The 23,796-nt window shown below is 36.9% G+C and overlaps 1 protein-coding gene across 2 annotated transcripts in view; it reads left to right on the forward strand.

Annotated features, from left to right (window-relative positions):
- Positions 1-820: 820 nt before the first annotated feature.
- ANKRD13C (ankyrin repeat domain 13C) overlaps positions 821-23,796 on the forward strand; it is a 99,355-nt gene continuing 76,379 nt past the window's right edge. The window contains exon 1 of one of the 2 annotated variants that reach the window (XM_087449121.1): positions 821-1,604. In XM_087449121.1, the coding sequence (XP_087305247.1) occupies positions 1,160-1,604 (445 nt within the window). In that variant the 5' untranslated portion in view covers positions 821-1,159. The remainder of the gene's footprint in view (positions 1,605-23,796) is intronic. The other variant, XM_004431489.3, reaches the window with a different exon arrangement.

Consider the following 23,796-nt stretch of genomic DNA (forward strand, 5'->3'; position numbering starts at 1 on the left):
GCTAACTCCCTCTCTTTCGGTTTCCCACAGCTTTAGTTATTTTGTCAAGGCTTTATGGATGTCAGATTTACGTTTCTTTAGAATTTGACGCTGGGTCGAGGTCGGCCATGAACTAGTCCAGTTACACAATTATTTGCCATCCTTCTGCGTCCACTTCCATACTTCGACGCTTGCCTGAAATTTATTCATCCAACAAATATTTGAGTGACCTTTTGCTCTCCCAGTCTACTGAAGAGCCTGTTTTCCAAGATCAGCCCCTAAACTCTTTATGGTGACTTTTCTGACACTCCAACACTAAAATTTGCTTCTCCCTTTTTTGAGCAACCCTGCTCCCCTCACCCACTTCATTCGTCGCGCAGTTAAATATCGGAGCCAATTGTTCGACTATCTTTCCTCCTCTACTGAGCTCCTTGGAGCCAAGGGTGGCTTTTTGTAAATCTACTAGCTCGGTGTACGGCACGAAGTAGACGCTTGGTAAATGTTTATTGAATGAGCGTCCTGTGCATTCCGTGACATCACATCCTGCGTGCAGTGGCGTCAGTCTGCACTCCTCTGCGGGAGGCCCAGAGGCCCGAGCGTCTAAGTCCTTGTTTATACCGTGCATCGAACATCCCAAACGCAGGCTAAGGTTTCAGACCGCCCACAAGGAGCGCGGCCACCCGGAGGGCCGGGTCTCGGTCTTCCAGCTCAGCACCCCCACTGGGCGCGGACACACGCCGTCTCGCAGGCGCCGGCGCCGGCGCCCGGCTTCTCCCTGGAATAGAAGACGCGAGGGAGGGAGCGGGCAGCTCACTTATCGCGGTGTTTCCGCCTTCCTCCCTCCCGGGGCAGCTCTCGCGAGAGAAGCCGGGGGAAGATGGCCGTGCCCTGTTTTCTGGTGTGAGGCAGTGGCGGCAGCTGTGGCGGCGGGGACAAGGATCGTGGTGTCGTGGGCGCCTGAGCTCTAGCTCCCCCCAGCGAGCGCGCGTCCCTTCGTGCCTAGGCGAGAGCCGGCTCCTCTTCCTCCGGGAGATGCGTTTGTCCCGGGCTCGGGGGCGCTCTGGGAGTTCATGCTGCGCCGGAGGCGCCTGGCCGCCGCTCTAATCGCCTTGTGCCGCCGCAGCGCCCGCTCCGTCGCCGGCGGGGAGCCTCGCGGACCCCCTCTCTGCCCCTGGCGGCGATGACCGGGGAGAAGATCCGCTCCCTGCGGAGGGACCACAAGCCCAGCAAAGAAGAAGGGGACCTGCTGGAGCCGGGCGATGAGGAAGCGGCGGCTGCCCTCGGCGGCACCTTTACCGGAGGCAGGATTGGCACCGGCGGCGGCGGCAAGGGCGGCAGAGCCTGTCATAAGATCTTCAGTAACCATCACCACCGGCTGCAGCTGAAGACAGCTCCGGCCGCCTCCACTGCCCCCGGCGCCCCGGCCCTGCCGCTGCACAATTCCGCTGTGACCGCCGCCTCCCAGTCCCCCGCTCTCCTAGCGGGCACCAGCCCCCTCGCTGTCGTCGCAGATGGAGGCACTTGCCCCGCTCACTACCCGGTGCACGAGTGCGTCTTCAAGGGGGATGTGAGGAGACTGTCCTCCCTCATCCGCACGCACAATATCGGGCAGAAAGATAATCACGGTGAGGAGTGCTCGCCCCTCTCCACCTCTCCTTCCCCGAGCCCAGGGGGTGCTCCCCGGGCCTCGGGAATCTTAGGCTCCCTTCCAGCAGACCCTTCTTTCCTCTCCTTTGCCCATCATCCGGGCCAAGTGCCCGTAAATCATGACCAACTCAGTAATAGCATGCCAGTGGTCAGGGGATTGGTTCTTGTGGGTGCAAAGGAATGTTTCCTCCTTGCCCACTTCAAAGTTTCCTTGACAAGCTGTTTTGTTTATCTTTGAGACAGGTCTTCCATGTGTTGATTCTTGACTATAAGAAGTTTTATGTTGCCTCTCATCCAATCTGGACTTTTTCCTTTGTTTATGGAACTATATTTCTTTTCTTTCTCTCCCCTGCTCCCACCTTGAGATCTTAAATTTTGAGCTTAGAAATTGCCCACCTCCCTTCATTAATTACCCAGGTACAGATTCCAACTTGACTGCAACTTGTGATTTCTACCCGCTGGCAGGTTGTCTGTTTCTTTTTTTCCTGCTTTTAGGAAACTTAGTTTGATACGAAGTGTCTACAATTTGCATTTAAAATGGAATATAGAATGCTTTGATTTCTGACAGCTACGCAGGACGAATTTGTTGGCATTTGATACCTAGAGCAAGTAAGGTGATGGCTGAGTAGCTAAAATTTTGTTAGAGTTTTTTGCTTGTTTTACATAGATAATTGCTAATAGTAATGTTTCATCTTGATGACTGTGACTAAAAATAGTACTATGATTTTTCATAGTAACTTCATCATAGCCTGTATGGCAAAATATAGTATTTATTACTCAAGGACTGTATTTCTACTTTTTGCTTTATCAACTCGTCAGCTGAATTGTTTTCGGTATCTTTAGTTGTAAAACAATGTGATTGAGTTGATTTTTAAACAACAGTGAATTTAGTAATGAAAACTAATGTAAACACTGATATTTTCAAAATTTAATAGATAGGCCACTTTAAACTGGATAGTTGGCAAATATTCTTGATAGCTCTGCTTTTAACTGAACACGACTATTGTATATATTCAGTTAGAACACACTCAACTGTGCTCAAAATAATATAGTACATTAATGAAATCCTTACCTGTGGAATAAGCTCTGTTACTTCCATTGGACTCTAGGCTTCTTATCTAAAATTAGGGCAAAAATTGAGATTAAAAAAATGGGTAAGATTTCTGTGGCTTGTATAATTCTCTAACAACTGCACTTGAAACCTGAATTTACAATATTGTAACAATAACACTACATGTCATTTATCATAAATCAAATCCCCAAAAAAGTTCCTGAAAGCCGCAACAAGTTTTTTCATTTCTACATTTAATTTATTTAATCACTTTACTATTGTTGCAACAAGCGTATTATGTTGATGGTAATTATATTCTGACTCTTTGGGAAACAGTTTTTAGTGGGAGATGTAGCTTTGGGTTATTAGTCATTATTAGGACGTTTTTCAGATTTGGCTTTCATAGTAGCTACATTTATGTTTTGTCTTATGGCCATTGCCTTTAAAATATAGAGTTACAGTACCTTGAAATATCCCTGAAAAGAAATAAAAGGTTCCTTTGACAGTTAATTCCCTTTGAAAGAAGAGAGGAGTATGACTGACAAAGTACCGTAGTATGGTATGTTAGAACTAATTTTCTTGATGGTCACAGAAGGTTCTGAATTGCAGGATTATTGGGCGTCTGTATTCTGAAATCCAACATTTAGGAGTTGGTTTGTTAAAGTACAAATTCTGTTCAAAGTAATTAGAATCCTAAATACCCTTGCACTCTTATCCTTAGCCACTGAAATTCACTTTTTAAATTGCCTTGATATACCAAATGTTTTCATGTGCTTAGCTGCCCTTTTATTGTTGATATTTCTGATGAATGTAACTGGTGGTTCACACACCTGTGGAAAGTGTAATTGCTTTTTTCCCTGCAATACATGTTCTCATCTCCTGTAGTGATGTCTCCTAGGAAGAGTAGCTTCTATGTAATGTGTACTTAATTCCTTTTTCCCCCTCTAGCTGCATAATTTTCCTGTTATATTACATTACATTTACTGTTGATATTTTACTAACCTGGATACTTTAGTTAGATTTTAAGAATATTTTTCCTTTCAAATTACAAAACAGTAAGTGCTTTTTAAGTCACCCCCAACAAGCTGTTTATTATATTTGGATTGTTATAACATGATAAGTGCATAGCAAATCATATACTCATACAGGTGCATAGCAGAGCCATACAATCATACCACATCAGATCACATAGCTAGTTTTATATTCACTGTGGGGATTCCTTCCGCAACTTTGTGATCATGATGATGATGATCATCATAGATACAATTTATTGAGTGTGTCGGTAATATGCTAAGTGTTTGCACACATTGTCACATTTAATTCTCACAATAACCCTGCAAAGCAGATAGTTTATTTTAAAGATGAGAAAAATGAAGCCTAGAGAGGCAAGGAAAACTTTGCTGACGTTGCATATTAGTATAAGTTACAAAGCTGGTAATTTAGTATAAGTTACAAAGCTAGGACTCCAAAGCCCATAATCAGCCTCTTTGTAAATATTTCTATTGATCAGGACCCACTATCTTACAAAGAAGTCAATTCTAATAATGTGTATGTATCAGTGTACAGCAAAGTTCTTTAATATGTATTTCCTTATTTAGTCCTTGTAGTAGCCCTGTAGAGAGATTCTGCCATTGGGCAGCTCGTAGAGTTTTTCTGTAGAGCCCAAATCTCTCACACTTGTTTGTGCTGTTCGTTTTTTATGTAATGACACAGATAAATGGGCTACCTCGTTCACATGATAGCTCTTTAGATATTTGACAAGAGCTATCATGTTCTCCTTATCTTCAGGTTAAATGTCCCTAACTTCTGTATCCATTCTTCATATGACATGGTTTATAAAGTGCTTCGAATGGTCCCTGAAATATAGTAAATACTATGTAAGTGTGTTAGATGAGTAAATGAAAATCTTATTCATCTTCTAGTGAAACTCTAGTTTGTTAATTCTTCCCTTGGAGGATGGTGCCCAGAAACTTAGTGCTGGAGCTGTAGTAGGCTCATCAGCAAAGACAAAAAGGAGAGTATTTATTGCTGTAAGCAATACACATTTAGTAATGTGTATTACTAAAAAGCACACATTAAGTAATGCAGTGCCAGAGTATGTTAATTTTTTAATACTGTTTTTTTCTCAAGTGATTGCCTGTCTTTCCGTTCTATCCCTTCTAGCGTTTATTTTTTTAACCTCACAACAGGACTTTATGTTTGTTAAATGTTATCGTGTTAGTTTTGATCCTTTATTCTACGTAGCTGGAAAGTGTATTGAATCCTCATTTGGTCACTATTTAGCTCACTATTCATTATCTCTTTCAGTTTTCAGTGATCTCTGATTTGATAAACTTTTTTTGGTGTGTGTATGTGTATTTACAAATTATTGTCAAATTGAATAGGAGCAAGGATAGAGCTTTTTTTTCTGTGGTAAAATGTTGGTTGAGTATGAGTTGCTTTTTCTTGCCATCAGTTATTTTAAGGAAATTTGTTTTTGGATCCAAACATATCTCTTGAAATATAAGTTAAATACAGTAACAGCCATAACATCATGTAGATACTGTTTTCAAATATGCCAAATGATTGTGACTCATTGGATATTTAGTAACGGCTTTTTTTGAGTCAGGAAAAAGACACATTAAGTGTACACAAGCTCATTGAACTTTATATCTTAAGTATATCTCTAGTTATACAGTACCACTTTTTTCTTTAGTATAGAATTTGTCTAAGCCCTTTTTCACACTGAGGGTAAAGAAGTTTTCTGAGTCACTTTTTGCCATTGGTATAGTTAAACAAAGCATCATGGTGAAGTACTATTGTTTATAATTGATGCTAATGATTTTTACTTCTTCACTTATAGAATTGAGAATGTTTATGAAGCATATTGAAGACTTTCTTGATTTTTGACTTCACTTCCTATTTGTTAAACTTATAATTTTATTTTTTCCATTAATTGAGTTAAATATCCTTAGAAGTTAAGTACCTTCTCTTGGATGTTAGTCAGAAGCTTTTAGGTGGCAGAGTGATGAAAGTCCTTGACATATGAATTGGTCAAACCAGCCTTTCCTAGATGTGAAAAATTTCTGATCTGTTCTGAGAGACTTGGCAGTTTCTACTGCCTTTAATTACTTTGCCTGGCAAGTGACAAGCCATCTTCTCTATACACAATTTCCACTTTTACTGAGTTGTAGTGTAATCTTCTTGAAGCCTTTTCATACAGTGATTAGAGATTTCACATTTAAGGTAAAATTCAATTGAGAGTATTCCTGCCAATGCAGGTAACTCAATGAAGTGATAATGAAATGGTTAACATGTGTGACCTCTCTGCCTGGTGGCTGGCAGATTTCTTCAGACAGGGATTTTAAAACATCTTAGTTTCAGAAAGATTAAAAATGTATATTTGAGAATTGAGGCGATAGGATAATCTGGTGCCCATTTGGTGTGTTTATTTTGGCTTGTTCTATATAAATCTTACCTTTCTTTTGATGTTATTTTCTCTGCTTTGTTTCTGTCACTAAAATCTTCATAATCGGTGATATAAGAGAATAATGCATAATATGTCTGTGTGAGAAGATGCAACTATAAAGCTAACCTTTGCATGGCAAAAAAATCTTGAACTAAGCCTCAGGTGAACAGTTTTAGCCCAGAGGGTTAAAATGATGGCACAGCTTTAAAAGAACATTGGTAGTTTTGTATCTGTTCTCCTCGTGTTTTGTAGTCTTTTCTGGACTTTATTTTTGAAAGGCAGACCTCCTTTTTCCTTAGAAAAAAAGTGGTTTCTGGAGACCCAAGATAATTCATTAAAGTGTTTTGCACCTTCACCAGGTGTAAGGGTGATTTGGTGGTGAAATATGTCACTCCACTGATTTATTGGGTTCAGTTGATTTTCATGACTATATGAATATGACCTTCCACCTGTCACCCTCTTTCCCCGTGTGTACCTCCAACAGAGTAGGACTGTCCTTGGGTTAAGTGGCTGTGTTTCCTGATGGCATCATCATTAGCACTATAGAACGTGACCTACCGCTTACACTTGTGATAAGAACACATCTGCAGAGCTACTTCATAAGAGGAGGGGGGGAATCCTCTTCTCCCATTTCCTGCACTGAGCTACAATAGGAGTAGGAATTTTGACCTTCCAACTTTGGCAAAAAAGGAAGCAGAAATGAGGAGTTATTGACGATGTTGTGTCCTGGGCATCCTCAGTGAGGCAGGAGAATTCTGGAGGACTGACTGGAGAACTGAGTTCTAGGCAGTATCTGCCCCAAGTTAATATCATTCTTAAGTCATAGAAATCTATTGCAAAGTACAATGTAATTGTCAGGATGCATTGAGTTCTAGAAAATGAGTGTACTTCCTCAAAAGTTGGATGGGGACTGGGCAGACAATATGTGCCTGTCCATATACCATTTATTTCACTGGGGGAGAGATGGAAGATTAGTTTCAGAGCAAGACTGAAGCATGTAAAATGGGTGTAGGAAAAAGGGAAAAGGTCTTTTTTTCCTAACTGTCTGAAGATTATGAATGGTGTTGGTTATTAGGATATGTGAGGTTTAACTGTGTGGTTTAGTTGAATTGCATCTGTTTTTGAGCTTACTCTTGTTGAAATCCCAAATATCTGCAAAACTGGAAGGCCATCTCTATATTTGGAATCAGACGTTGGTTTAGACCATGCTTCTCTACAAACTGGTTTTTATGAAATTATTTACTTAACTGCTGAAATAAGTAGATATAATAATATCTACCTATTGAGGCTTTGCAGTCTCAAATGGGAGACTGCACTTGAAAATGTTTTAACTCTGAAGGTTCATATAATAGTAATACCCATTAATAACAGTATCTTGCTCTCACTTTTGCTGGTAAGTACCTTCCAGCAGAAGACAGTCTTGTTTTTGAGATTTAGATAGGACTTAATTGAGGTTTTATCTGATACTTGAATTTATACTGCCTGTCTGTCTGCTAAAGGGTTAGGTTTATTTGACTCTCCTGTAAGTCACCTTTAGTCTACTAGTGTAAATCTGTTCAGTGCATTGGCTTCTTGGCTGTAGATGTCTATCAGGCATGTTAATGCATGCTCTATCTTACTCAGCACTGTACTGAATTCTGTAAAACCACCGTGCTGTGTTGCATATCCTTTTGTGCATATATATCCTTTGGTTGGCTTTCATAGAGAATCATGTGGAGACCTGCATTGTCCTGGGGTAAAATGCTTTTTTCCAGAGTAAAAACAGATTTTAACACTATTCTAATGGTTTTTTACAGTTTTTTCCCCCTTTTTTAGTTCATTCATTCCTTCGTTTAACAGATATATACTGAGCACCTAACGTGGTAGGCAGTTTTAGGTGTTGAGATTACAGCAATGAGCGAAATGGACAAAGTTCCTGCCCTCATGGAGCTTAAATTCTAATGGGGGAAAATAAATAATAGACAAACTAATAAATATATGGTATGACTGATAATGATAAACATAGAGTAAAATAGAGCAGGGTGAGGAGGATAGAGAGTGAGGAGTACAGGGGAGGGAGGTAGTAATTATTTCATTGAGGGCAGGGTCAGGAAAGACATCGATGATAAGAGAAATTTAAGCAGTTACCTAAAAACCTAAAGAAAATTAGGGAGAAGGTATCTGGCAGAACCGAGTTGCAGGCGGAGAATAGCAAATGCAGAGGTACCATGCTCAAGGAATAGGAAGAAGGCAGTGTGGCTGGAACAAAGGAGAGAGTGGCAGGAGATGGAAGATTTGAGAAGTTGCAAGGGCTTTAAGCAGGGAGAACTTTTGTAGACCATTGTTAAGGATTTTGGCTTTTACTCTGAGCAACATAGGAAGCGACTGAGGGTTTTGAGCAGAGTAACACAATCTAACTTTAAAAGGCTCACTCTGGCTGCCATATGAAGCAGAAACTTGGATGGGTGAATTTAATGTGCTATTATAGTAAGTGGGGTAGCTGTGGAAATAATGAGAAGGTAGAGCTGGTTAGGAGTCGATAATGGATCGGGTAGTATAATATTATGCGCCTGTGTGAGTTTCAGTGGTATAGTACCATTTATGAGAGAAAATACAAAAATTCCCCCTTTTTACTGCTTGCTTCGTTTGGACTTGAAGGTGTCTGTAGATGCTGGAGCTATGTTGGTTCTAGTACTTATAATTTCCTGCTTTCCTCCCTAGTTAGAGGGCACACGAAGTCAAAACTATTTATGAAATACAAAGTCATCACTTGCCTTTTTCACTGCGCTAACATTTTCCCCGATGATACAAAACCAGTGGTGGGTAAAATTGTTGGATCTTTAGCACAAATCAAGGCACCAGACTACTAGAAGTCATTGTATTAGTCACTGCCATGTACTTATAGTAAAAAAAAAAAGCCAATTTCAGTTAATGTCTTTGATGAAGCTGTAGAAGTGATTAATTTTATTGTCTTAATCTTGAGTAAATATCTTTTTGATATTCTTTGTGACATAATGCAGATTATGCATAATGCTCTTCTGTTGCATACTGAAGGGAAAATAAGGGGAAACATTTGTGCAGTTGGAGTTCTAAGCCAGACTAGCTGCTTTTATCATGGAACACCATTTTTACTTGAAAGAACAGCTTACAAACAAACTATAGTTATTCTGGTTTAGATATTTGGCAGATATTTTCTGGGAAATGAATGAAGAGAGCCTGTGACTTAAAGGAAAACAATTGAAGGTATTTGTTGCCAATGAAAAAATTTAAGCCTTGAAACGAAAATTAAAATTTGGAAAACTTGTCTCTGTCACTCTAAGCTTGACAACTTAGACAGCTGGTCAGATTGGTGATATTACCAAATGTGATTTTTAAAATTTTGTATAGGAAAACGTGTTGACCTTTGGAAAGTCTGCATAACTCAGTCAACCAATATTTTCAGATGATAAATGGATGATGTTAGAAAATCACACATCAGTGAAAAATCCATTCAAAGTGCAAGAGAAACCAATAGATTCCATTGTAATACAGTACAGAAAGGTTATTGATATAGTTTTAGATTTCACATTCCATCTCAGCCTTTAAGAAATGACTATTTATTGAGTGTTGGTGTACTATCAAAGAATACCCCCAGTTATTTGAAAAGGCTATTAAAATACTCCTCTTTTTTCCAACTGCATATCTTCTGAATGTGGATTTTCTTCATATACTCCAAACCAAAACAACATTTACACTTGATTGAATGTGGAAGCAGTTATAAAAATCTAGCTGTCTTCTATTAAGCCAGACATTAAAGAAATTTATTTTAATTTTTAATTAAAGAATTTAAAATAGCACCACTCATCATTCATTTTTTTGTTTTGGAAAATGCAATTTTTTTCATAAAAAATTTTATATTAACATGTAATGGGTTTATTTTAATTTTAAAATTAACATTTTAAAACATTTAGTTTTAAGATGGTAAATATCAATAGATTTATCCATTTAAAAGATTTTTGGGGGCCGGCCCCGTGGCTTAGCAGTTAATTACGCATGCTCCGCTACTTGCGGCCCAGGTTCAGATCCCGGGCGCGCACCGACGCACCGCTTCTCTGGCCATGCTGAGGCCGCGTCCCACATACGACAACTAGAAGGATGTGCAACTATGACATACAACTATCTACTGTGGCTTTGGGGAAAAAAAAAAAGGAGGAGGATTGGCAATAGATGTTAGCTCAGAGCTGGTCTTCCTCAGCAAAAAGAGGAGGATTAGCATGGATGTTAGCTCAGGGCTGATGTTCCTCATACACAAAAAAATAAATAAAAAGATTTTTGGATCTTCAAATTGGGATTTTCAATAATTCTTAAGAGTATAAAGGGGTCTTCAGACCAAAAAGTTTGAAAACTGTTGGTATATTAAAAAGAATACGGATTTTAGAGTCATAACTCGCATAATTTCTAGATATGTAATTTTAGGAAGCTATTATTAACTTTATTTTTCTCACTTGTGAAAGAGGAATGATGTTCATCTCACAGGGTTATGGAGCAAATTAAATAAGATAAGGTATAGAAAGTATACAGCATAGTGTTGGGCACATATAATAGATACCCCATAAGTGCTGGCCATTTGGTTGATAATTTGTGTACTTTAAGACTATTGTGGTCTTAATGTTGCTGGAAGATTTTTACTCATTTGAAAAAACAGAATTCAATTTTGTTTACCAAGGTAGAACCAAGGCATCCAATTTCAGATTTCAAAATTATGTTGTGAAAAGTTGGCAGAGAAGGTTAAGTTTTTAGTATCCTTTGTGTAACAAATTAGCTTGAGCAGTAGATTGAGGACTTAGAAAACTGAGGAGATAGTAGATGAAGGTGACTAGGACATCTGAACACTTAGTTTCATGATACACTTGGTCAGTAAAGTGTTTCATGAAACAACGTATGTTAGTTTGACTAGATGATGATTAGTTTGCATTTAAAATATTGAAATCACAGCATGATATTTGGCTTCCTTTAAGCTATGTATTTCTGATTGTATACTTACCTGTAAAATGAGAGGGATTGGATTATTGAACTCGAAGTCATTTCTAGTTCATAAATCTTTTGAAAATGTGATTAATTTGGACTTGTAATGGGAAGTTTCATTTGTGACTTCAGTAGTTACTGATATTTTTACTCTTTCGTCTTTGTATTCTTGGAGGGTTTAAGAAAACAAAGTCTAGTTGTCTAGGGATGTAAATGTCTCGATTTCTTCACTTATGTGCTCTGTCTAGACTTCTGCTGGGTTCTCTTTGTGTGTTTTTTTGAATAGTTATTACATTCATATGCTACAAAATTATAAAAAGATATAAAAGGATACATTGTAACAATAAAATTTCCCTCCTATCCATCTATACCCACCCATTTACCCTCTTTGGAAGCAACTAGTATTATCAGTTGCTTGTTTTCTTCTTCTGTTACCATTTAGAGCATGGTACTTTTTTTTCCTCCTGAAAGTTCGAGAAGTGAAGAAAGGGAACTATTACTATCTTTTCTACTATTAGGACAAGAAAATGGATATTCAGAAATTTGTATGTTTGATTTTAGAAGTCTTTCTCTTTTTTCACTGTCAAATTTATATCCCCAGCTTCGACTTCTCCTTGGAGTTCCAGATTTTGTCTCCATTTGGGAATCTCCATTTGGGAATCTCAGAGATATTTCAAAATTTACTTGTCTAAAATGGAGTTATCATTTTCCACCTCATTCCCTCCTGCCTGGTCACCCAGTCTTTTAGTAAATCATTAACTATCCAGTTGCTCAAGCCTCAATCATTGGGATCATTCTTTGTGTCACCCCCTCTTCCTACCCATACACATCTCATTAGCATTTTGAATCAGTCTACTTTCTGTCCCACTGCCACCAATTTGAGATCAACCAATTTGTATTATCTTTTCCCTGGAATACTGTACCAGACTTGCAACTAGTCTCCCTATGTGCCCCCCATTCCATTCTGTGTATGGTCACAAGAGTGATCTTAAAATGTAATTTGTGTCATGTCATGTCCCTACTCAAGGTCCTGTAATCCCTTCTCCACTTAAAAGTAAGTTCGTATTTCTTACCATAGTTATAGAGGCCCATGTGATCTGGCCCTTGCCTACTTCCCTGATATAATCTTGTACAAATATCGCCCCTTTTCTATATTCTGGCAATACTTGTTTTCTTTCTGTTCCTTGAATATGCCAGGTTATTTCTGGCCTCTGTCTGGAATGCTTTCCTTCTCATTCTTTGTTTGCTTAGTTCCTACTCATCTTTTAGGTCTCATTTTAAGCATGATCTCTTTAGATGTATTTTCCTAACTGAAGTATCAAAAAGTACATCTTCCTTTGTTATTTTCAATATTAGCCTTTTGTTATTCTTCACACCTATCACAATCTATTTTGTTTCATTTTGTATTTCTCTTACTCTCTTATATGAATATAAGCTCCATGAGGAAATTATTTCTGGCTTGTTAATGGTTGAATCTCTAGTGTCTAGTACTATGCCTAACACATAACAGAACCTATGAACTCTTCTTCTAACTTTACATTAAAATACAATAATGATACTAGGGTCAAGTAAACTAGATTATGAAAGAAATTTTTATTAACAGTAATATAATGTGATTATATGTAGAAATTATACTGATGACTGATAGGTGTTTTATCCTGGAAGCAATGCGATATGACATGAAACCCTCACTGATTAGAGCAGGGGTCTGCGAACATTTAATTAAAGGGCAAGATAGTAAATATTATAGACTTGTAGGCCATACCATCTATTGCATGCAAATAGCCATAAACAATTCATAAACAATCAGCACATGGCTGTGTTCCAATAAAACTTTATGTCATGTCCTTGAATTAGAGGATGAGAAGGTTTCTAATATGGGAAACAGATGGCAGGAGTAAGTTTGTGCCCCTACAGCAAGCCTACCCCTTTCTTTTGCCTTCATTTATTGCTATCATTAGAACTTGTAGCAGTAGAAAAAAATAAAGCTATTTCTAGTACCTTATTTTGAATAGAGAAATTCACACCAAAGAAGGAAGTGGGCAAGAAAGCTTATTTTAGGCCAGAGCTGGACTAACCTGGGTGATGGTTGTTAAGGCTAAATAAGAAGTCCAGTAAAAAGACTTTGTAAGGAAGACTTTTGCTTTTAAAATTGCTAGGAGCATGAATAAATTTTTACTGCAATCCTAACAAGCTTACTTATTCCCCACTTCCCTTATCTTTTATTTGTTTATTTATTTTTAAACAGCTTTATTGTAGTATAATTCATATACCATACAATTGAACCATTTAAAGTGTACAATTAACTGGTTTTTGGTATATTCAGAGTTGTGCAACCATCACCACAATCTATTTGAGAACATTTTTATCACCCTAAAAAGAAACCCTGTACCCTTTAGCTTTTATTCCCTAAACCTCCCAATTCCCTCAGCCCCAGAAAACCACTAATCTATTTTCTGTCTCTATAGGTTTGATTATTCTAGACATTTCATATAAATGAAATCACACAATATGTGGTCTTTGTTACTGGGTTCTTTCACTTAGCACATTTTCAAGGTTCATTCATGTTGTAGCATGTATCAGTACTTCATTCCTTTTTGTTGCCAAATAATATTCCATTGCATGGGCGTACCTCGTTTTATTTGTATATTCATCGATTAATGGGCATTTGAGTTGTTTCTACTTTTTAGCTATTATGAATAATGCTGCTATGAACACTTGTATATAAGTTTTTGTCTGGACATGTTTTCATTTTCTTGAATATATACCTTTTGTTAGGTCATGTGGTAACTATGTTTACCATTTTGAGGAACTGCCAAGCTGTTTCTCAAAGTGGCTGCACTATTTTACTTTCCCAACAGTGATGTTTGAGGATTCCAATTTCTCCTTCTTGCCAGCACTTGTTATTATTTGTCTTTTTGATTACAGTCATCCTAGTGCATATAAAGTGGTATCTCATTGTGGTTTTGATTTGTATTTCCTTAATGGCTAATGATTTTGAGCATCTTTTCATGTGCTTATTGGCCATTTGTATATCTTCTTTGGAGAAATGGCTGTTCGGATCCTTTCCCATTTTTAAATTGGCTAGTCTTTTTAATATTTAGTTGTAAGAGTTCTTTGTGTATTCTGGATATAAGACTCTTATCAAATATATGATTTGTGAAATATTTTCTTCTTCTTTGGGTTGTCTTTTCACTTTCTTGATGGCATCCTTTGCAGCATAAAACGTTTTAATTTTGATAAGGTCCAATTTATTTTTTCTTGTTTTACTGTGATTTTGGTATATCCGAGGAAGCATTACCTAATCCAAGGTCACAAAGATTTACTCCTTTGTTTTCTTTCTAAGAGTTTTATAGTTTTAGCTCTTAAATATTTAGGTCTGCGATCTATTTTGAATTAATTTTTGTGTATGGTGTGATTGGTCCGTTGATGTATATGTCTCTCCTTAATGCAAGTGCATACTGTATTAATTAACGTGGTTTTGTAGCAAGTTTTGAAATTGGGAAGTGTGAGTCTTCCAACTTTGTTGTTCTTTTTCAAGATTGTTTTGGATATTCTGGGTCCCTTGAACTTTTATATGAATTTTAGGACCACCTTGTCAGTTTCTGTAAAAAAGCTAGCTGGGATTTTGATGGAGGTTGTATTGAATTTATAGACTAATTTGGGGAGTATTGTCATCTTAACAGTATTTAATCTATGAATTTGGGATTATTTAGGTGTTATTTAATTTCTCTCAACAATGATTTATAGTTTTCAGAGTGTTAGTCTTGCACCATTCTCCTTATCTTTGATTTCTATGTGGCAACTCCTTGATCCTTCTTCAGCTGTTTGATTCTCTTTATGTTATCTAGAATATTAGAATAGAGCTTCATAGGAAAGTGCTTAAATATCAGCTTGTTCATTTAGCTTCAGAGTTTAGAGGCGGTTCCTGCTGTTCATCCTCTTGAATGAACTGAGAGGAAGCTGAGGGTAATCTGCTTGTCCTTCCCCATACTAGATCTGAAAAAAATCTTCATTCCAGGATGAATGAGCAGGAAGAAAAAGTCCATTAGAGGATCTTTGAAAAATATTGATTATCAAAGACTCATCATTATACCTATCCTGAAGATACTCTTAAGAATACTGTAAGAAATAGAAGGAAGGTTTAGAAAATAATTGCTTTGTTTTTCAGTAACATGTGAAAGCAGTTTGCTTTCTCTAACACCGTTATATGATGATGTGAAGAAAACAGGCCAAACTAAGAAGATCCTATGGAAAATTTTAAAAATGTAGTCACTTCATTAAAAATCTAAATTTAATGCAGTAAAGTCTTGATATTATAGAAAATTGAATGAGTGATATACGCAATTCATTTGAAAACAAAGACCATAGACGAAAAGGAGAAAAATTAAAAGAATTAAGGACAAGTTATAAATATAGAGAATACCTCTATAGATTTCATTTTATGAATAATATGTATTTCCAGAGACTAAAACAGAATAAATGGATCAGAGGCAATACTCAAAGTTATAAATGAAGAAGAAAGCATTTTTGATATAAAATTAGTTCTGATTCCAGAGTTAGAGCTCATAATGTGTTCCAGGGAAAATTAGTGGGAAGAGATTCTGCATATCTTGGTGATATTTTAAAATTTAATGAAGAATCCTACACATACACAAGTGAAAAGCACAGATTACTATTGAACAAATGAATATCAATTTGGCCTCAGACATCTCAAATGTTAGAACATACTTGCTACACCGTCTTTGCAGGGTAGACTTCTTTCTGGCCAGCAACAGTAATTTTCTAGAAAATAGACCAATTACCATGATATAATTCCTGAAAAATATTATTCAAAGAAGTATCCCAGATCATAAGAGATGAATTCAAATGGCTAACCCAAGAAAGGAGAAGTTACGTCAGAAAAGGGCTGATAATGAACATTGAAACCAATTAAATTTACCATAGATAAGGCTAATAATTATAGCAAATATGATTAAATCTGGAGAGCAAATTTCCAAAAAAACCATTTGCTTCAAATTTTAAAAGACATGTATTCTATAAAGGATAAGAAAAAAGTTTATACCTACTAATTAAATTAGTGAAACAAAAATGGAGATAGACGAGAAATAAAACTACTGACTTCCTCATTTTTTGTAAAAGGGAATCAAAAGTGTGGTTTATCTTTTTGCTTTGTTAGATATCTATGATTTTAAAAATGCTTTCTAAAAAGTGTTAGTTTGCTACAAATAGAATTTAAAATCTGTCTATTTACAGTCTATGTTATTGCAGAAGACAAATTAAATTTAACAAGTCCAAATAAAAAAGACAGAGTAAAAAAACAAAGCAAAAGCACTTAAAAAATGGAAATCTCCCAAAGTACGATTGTGGCAAATAAAGCTATATATTCCCATATTGTATTAGTAGTGATTCTTGCCGTTATAAGAGATAGAAACTCACTGCAAACTAACTTAAGCCCAAAGGTATTTATTGATTCATATAACTGAAAATGATAGAGTAGGAGCCAATATTGGGCATGATTGTATCCAGACCTCCTGCAGTATTGTCAGGACATTTTTTTTCCCTACAATCTCTTAGCTCTCCTGTTATGTAGAACTCAACATTCTTTCTTATTGCAATTGGGCTTTATCTATGTCAGAGTTTTTCAACCTCTGCACTTGACATTTTGTGCTGGATAATTCTTTGTGGTGGGAAACTGTCCTGTGCATTGTAAGATATTGAGCTGCATACCTGGGCTCTATCCTCTAGATGCCATTAGCACCCCCACTCCCCAATTTTGACAACCAGAAATGTGCCAGACGTTGCCAAATGTTCCCTGGGGGATAAAATTGTCCGTGATTAAGAACTACTGATCTATGTGGTAGAGAATATGCAGCCCCATACTCAAAACCTTAAAGCACTGTGGTTCCAATGGCAAGAAACAGTCTTTCCCAGCAGCTCAAGTACAAAAAAAAAAAATTGCAGAAAAGAGCCTTGACCAAGGTGGGAATTGTGCCCTTCTCTGAAACAGTATTCTAGTTAGATATCAGACTGGTTGGAGTTGGAGTCACGTGCCCTCCCTGGTTCATGTACTTAAGGTATGAGATTCGTTTAAGAGAAAGGAGCATGGAAAAAAATTCCAAAAACAACAAGTATGACATCTGCTAAAAGGGAAGAAAAGGACTTTCACAGACGTACTTGAAAGAGAATGGTAACAAATGGAAATTTTATTGTTGAGTTAATTGTAAAGAAAAATATGAATGGCAAGATTCATTGCTGATAAAATTGAATTTGAGGTAAAAATGATTTAAAAGTGCTAAGAGAATAATTATATTTTGATAGAAGTTATGAGCATTCATGCTTATAACATTTTTGCACCTTTTTGCACTAATAGTAACAAGGAATAAAAAGCAAAAATGGAAAAATTTAACAATAAAAATTGAAGTAGAATTCCTACCTCTAGTAACGATGGACTAGATAATTAGGGCTAGTCTTCTTGAGAAACAAATAATAATAAAATATTCTACTTTAAGGACGTTGGAGATCTAACAAAGTAGGAAGGAATTACTGGGCCAAGATCTGACAGAAGATGGAAATCCAAAGATGTGAGCCTAATTTTAGGTTATTTTGAGCCAGTAGCTTTTGTAAAGCCAGAAGAAGTGGTTAAGAGGCTGAGCAGCACTTTTGACAGCCTCACTGAACTAAGAGAACAAAAGATGGCAATTTGGGCGTACTGAGTGTGGGATATCTCTTAAACATGCTGTTTTTTGGCTAGGAACTTGAAGAACTGCACCTTAGGAATAAAGGTGAACTGAAAGTCAGTCAGTTCTGATATAGGCTGAAGCATAGCTTTGAGTCATTTGTGAGGGCCAGAAAAAATGTCAGTCCCTGGATTAGTTGATCCTGGAGTCTAGTACCCCCAGCCACGTGTCAGAAGCAAATGAAAGTCTCTGGAGGATTTGTTTCTTAGGCTTCAAATTTTTTTTTTTTTTTTTTTGTGAGGAGATCAGCCCTGTGCTAACATCTGCCAATCCTCCTCTTTTTTTGCTGAGGAAGACTGGCCCTGGGCTAACATCTGTGCCCATCTTCCTCCACTTTATATGGGACGCCGCGACAGCATGGCTTGCCAAGCAGTGCATCGGTGCATGCCCAGGATCCGAACCGGCTAACCCCAGGCCACCAAAGCGGAGCGTGCACACTTAACCTCTCGCGCCACCAGGCCAGCCCCTTAGGCTTCAAATTTTTTATGTAAAGAGTTAATTAAATACCATGTCCAGCATATAACTAAAAATGGACCAGCACTGTAAGGAAACTGGACAACATGAATGAGAATCTGGGAGAAACAAGAAGAGAAGCAGACACATCAGAGGGTCATTTATTGTAATTATTATTAGCCATAAACTTTTAATAACAGTGTTTATTATGTTCTTGGGGGGTAGGAGACAAGGCTGAATATTTTAGCAGAGAACTGGAAACTATAAAAATTGAAATCATATGTTTGAAAAAGAACCAAGTAGAAATTATCAAATGGAAAAATATAACAACAATTAAAAACTAAATAAATGGTTTTAATAACAGTTTAGACTCTGAAGAAGACAGAATTCATGATCTTGGAAATAGATCAGAAGAAAATAAAATGAAAAATGGAAAGGGAAAGAAATAAAAAATCAAAATAAAAAGGGTAAGAGAAGTTCTACATTAATTGAATCCCAGGAGAGAAGAGAGAGAATGAGACTAAAGCAGTATTTGGAGAGATAATTGCTGAGAATTTTCCAAAATTGATAAAAGACACCAATTTAGAGAATCAAGAAGTCCAACCCAAGGAGAATAAGAAAAGGAATCCGCATTGGAGTGAAATGGCTAAAAAATTTAAAAAAAAAACAATCTATTTTTTCTTTTGTATCTCCGTCTGGTTTTTTTTTGTTCTTGGTGGTGAGGAAGATTGGCCCTGAGCTAACATCTTTTGCCAAGCTTCCTCTTTTTGCTTGTGGAATACTGTCCCTAAGCTAACATCTGTGCCAATCTTCCTCTACTTTGTATGTGGGATGCTGCAACAGCATGGCTTGATAAGTGGTGTGTGGGTCCGTGCCCAGGATCGGAACTCATGAACCCCAGGCTGCCACCGAAGCAGAGCGTGCAAACTTAACCACCATGCCACTGGGCCGCACCCCCCCCCAAAAAAAAAAACATATCTTAAATGCAGCAAGAAAAGAAAAGTCACATTACTTTCAAAGGAGCAATAGAAAGTCCTATAGCTGATTTCTCAACAAAAAAGGAAACCATAAGACCACATAGAATGCTGAAGAAAATAACAGTCAATCAAGAATTATATACCCAGTGCAATATCCTTCAAGATTGAAGTTGAGGGGCCGGCCTGGAGGCATAGTGGTTAAGTGCGTGCACTCCACTGCTAGGCGGCCCAGGTTCGGATCCTGGGCGCACACCGATGCACTGCTTGTCAGGCCCTGCTATAGCGGTGTCCCATATAAAGTGGAGGAAGATGGGCATGGATGTTAGCCCAGGGCCAGTCTTCCTCAGCAAAAAAAAAAAAGAGGAGGATTGGCATGGATGTTAGCTCAGGGCTGATCTTCCTCACACACACACAAAAAAAGATTGAAGTTGAATAGACATTTACAAACAACAACCTAGAGAATTCATTTATCAGATCATCATTAAAAGAAATACTGCAGTATGTGTTTCAGGTAGAAGAAAAATGATTCTAATGGAAGGTAAGAGATGTAGGAAGGAAGGAAGAGCAACAAAAATAGTGAGTAAACCTAAATGAATATTGACTCTGTGAGGTGAAAATAAAAACTTACAGGACTAGATAACAGTAGCATTTAAGTCTGGATGGAGGGAATGAAATTAGTTTTCTAAAGTCATTGCTTTTCTCTGAAGAGGGGTAATGTATCATTTAACATGAGACAAGGATGTAGATTGTAAGCTCTAGAGCAGTAATGTCTAATAGAAATAAGTTGCAAGCCACGTGTAACTGTAAATTTTCTAATAGCCAAATAAGGAAAATAAAAAGAAGTAGTCAAATTAATTTTAACAATACATTTTATTTAACCGAATATATCCAAAACATTGTTTCAACATGATGATCAGTATAAAACATTGAGATATTTTACATTCTTGTTTTTCATACTAAGTCTTCAAAATCCCGCTTATGACACATCTCAGTTCAGACTAACACATTTCAAATGCTCAGTAACCACATGTAACTACTGTATGGGACAGTCTATCTCTAGGATAACTATCAGAAGAATAGTAAATAAAAAATATATACCTTCCATCCTACAGATGAAAAAACAAAATGGAATAATGAAAACAATCAGTCTAGAAGAAGGTAAGAAAGATGAGAAAAAGGAACATAGAACCAGCAGGACAAATAGGAAAACACAAAGCAGGATGGTAGATTTAAACCCCAATATATTAGTAAGTATAATATATGAAAGTAGATTAAATGCTCCAGGTAAAAACAAATATTGTTGTGCACAACTACATGTAGTTGGAAATACATCTAAAATATAACAATATATAAAAGTTGAAAGGGAAAGAATTGAAAAATGTATTCCATGCAAATATCAATCCAAAAAAGTTGGTATAGTTGTATTAATATAAGAAGTTTTAAGGCAGAAAATATTATCTGAGATAAAGAGAGATGCCTCATAATGAAAAATCGTTCAATGAATCAAAATATAAATACAAAATTTGATTTGTACTTAATAACATAGCCGGAAAATATATCAAGCAAAAATTGCTAGAACTACAAAAAAGACATAAAAACCTCCAATTATAAGTAGAGATTTTAACATTCTTCTTTCTGTAACAAGAATCTGACAAAAAAATGGTAAGGATATAAAAGATAGGAACAACACAATTAACAAACCAGATCTAGTAGATTTATATGAAATGCTGCACCCAAATGCAGGATACACGTGCTTTTCAAGGATATGGAAAGCATTTACAAAAATTCACCAGACTTGACCATAAAGCAAATCTCAGCATGTTTCAGAGAATTGAAACTATGCTGTTTGTTCTCTGATCACAATGCAATTAAGCTAGAAATTATTAATAAAAAGATAAAGATGTATTAGGAAAAAGGTTGAAAAATCAACCATCTAAGAATCCATTTCAAGAAATTAGAAAAAAGAACAACTTAATTTGCTTAATTCCCCAATTTGAGTATATTTTACCCAAATAAAATAGAACAGAGATAATAAAAGAGCAAGAATTATTGAATTAGAAAAACAAACATTAAGTAGCAACATGCCAAAACTTTGTTCTTTAAAAAGATGCACAGGGCTGGCCCTGTGGCTTGGTGGTTGAGTGTGCGCGCTCCGCTGCTGGTGGCCCTGGTTCGGATCCCGGGCGCGCGCCGACGCACTGCTTCTCCGGCCATGCTGAGGCCAAGTCTCACATGCAGCGGCTGGAAGGATGTGCAACTATGACGTACAACTATCTACTGGGGCTTTGGGGGGAAAAATAAAAGTTTTTTAAAAAAATGAAAGCTTTAAAAAAAGGATGCATAAAATTAATAAACCTCAGACTGATCAAAAGAAAAAGAAAAAAATTATGAATGAAAAGTGAAGCATCTATATAAATTCTAATGTCATTAATAAATTGTAAAAGGATGTTGTGAACAAAATGTATGCCAATAAGTGACAATTTAAATAACATGGACAGAATCCTAGAAAAATTCAGCTTGTCAAAATGAACATAAAAAAGGAATTAGAAAACATAAGTATTCTTGTCATTATTCATTAGACAGTGAATCCATAATGAAAATGTTCACTCAAAAGAAACTTCAGCGTTGGATGGTTTTACAAGTTTATTCTTCTAAGTGTTTAGGAAAAATAACACCAAAACCTTTCCAATTACATTTACCTAATTATGGAAACATTTGAGTTTGCAACCCTTGCCTAAGGTAATGCCTGTTGGCATTTTAATTATCAGGTTTCTGTATCAACTGATATATATTTTTTTTAATTTCATTTTTCCCCCAAAGCTCCAGTAGATAGTTGTACATCATAGTTGCACATCCTTCTAGTTGCTGTATGTGGGACACGGCCTCAGCATGGCAGGAGAAGCGGGTGCGCCCGGGATCTGAACCCGGGCTGCCCGCAGCGGAGCGCGCGCACTTAACCGCTACGCCACGGGGCCGGCCCATGTAGCTACTGATGTTAAGGTTGGTTGCTATACTCAGAGCTCTTTCTCATACGTTTGTTCACAAATGCTTGCTGACTGTCTTGCGAATATCAGATGTGTGTGTGAAGCATTTGGTATACATAAATGAACAAAATATGTATCTAGTCATACTGAAGTTAACATCTAATGAAGGAGACAGATGTTTACACCTCAAATTAAAAGTACAGTTTAGTGTGAAAATTGCTGCAATAAATCGCTAGGTATAGAGGGCTTTGGAAGCAGGGTAGAAGGACTTCTGATTGCCTAGAAGAGGCCAGAGAAGGCTTCATTCCAGAGGTGATGTTTGAGCTAAGCCCTGAAAGGTAAGTATTAATATAGCAGGCAGATGGGGAAGGAACATTTAGGAAGGATTAATAAAATGTGTGTAAAAGCGTGAGAACTTGGCTTATTGGAGAATTTATTGCATGCAGTTCAGATGAGATATAGGGTGAGGAAGAAAATAGGAGAAGAAAGGAAGGTAAGGACATATAATCAAGAACCTTTTAAGCCATGTTAAAGATAATATAGAGAGTTTCCAGTCTTTTAAGTGGACGTGTAACGTGGTCAAGGGTTTGTTTTAATATTATTATTCCGGTATGGAGAGGAGGTTGAAATGGCACAAGACTGGAGGCAGGGAGACGGTTAGAAGATTGTTGCAATAGATATTCAGATAAGATGATGAGAGCTTAAACTGGAGAAGAGGCAGTGGGAGTTAACGATAGCCAAAGGAAAGACTTGGTTTTGGCATACTTGGTGTTGAACTTTTGTTTCTGGCATTAATTTGTCAACAAGTTTGTTTCCTTTTTATGACTACCTTTTGGTCTTGATTAATAGTCTTAGAATATGAATGCAAACTTAATGAAATTTAGTTCAATATTTAGAAAAGGAGGAAGATGATCTTATTCTAGACCAGTCAAATTGGAAATTGATACTTATACATGTGGATTTCTTTTTTTTTTTTTTTCTGGTGCTGATCAGAAACTAAATATTGTTTAGAATAACAGATTGCTGTTTTTAGTAAAACAGAAAATGTGTACCTTCTACAGATCCACCTAGGATTTAGCATTTTGAGACAAAAAATTGCTTTCTTTTGCAATATATTCTTTTTTTTAATTGAGGTATAATTGACATACAATGTTATGTTGGTTTCAGGTATACAACATAATGGTGCAATATTTATATATATTGTGAAATGATCGCCACAATAAGTCTAGTTAACATCTGTCACTATACACAATTAGAAGAATATCTTTTCTTGTCATAACTTTTAAAATCTATTCTCTGAGCAACTTTCAAATATACAATACAGTATCATTAACTATAGTCGTTATGCTGTATATTACATCCCCGTGACTTACTTATTTTGTAACTTATTTTGTAACTGGAAGTTTGTACCTTTAGACTGCCTTCACCCATTTCATCCATCCCCCACCCATCACCTCTGACAACAAGCAATCTGTCCTCTGTATCTGTGAGCTTGGTTTTGTTTTTTTTTTTAGATTTCTCATGTGAGATCGTA

This window comes from Ceratotherium simum, chromosome 2 (genome assembly GCF_057802395.1).
Source record: "Ceratotherium simum simum isolate JZ-2026a chromosome 2, ASM5780239v1, whole genome shotgun sequence".
Taxonomy (NCBI): domain Eukaryota; kingdom Metazoa; phylum Chordata; class Mammalia; order Perissodactyla; family Rhinocerotidae; genus Ceratotherium; species Ceratotherium simum.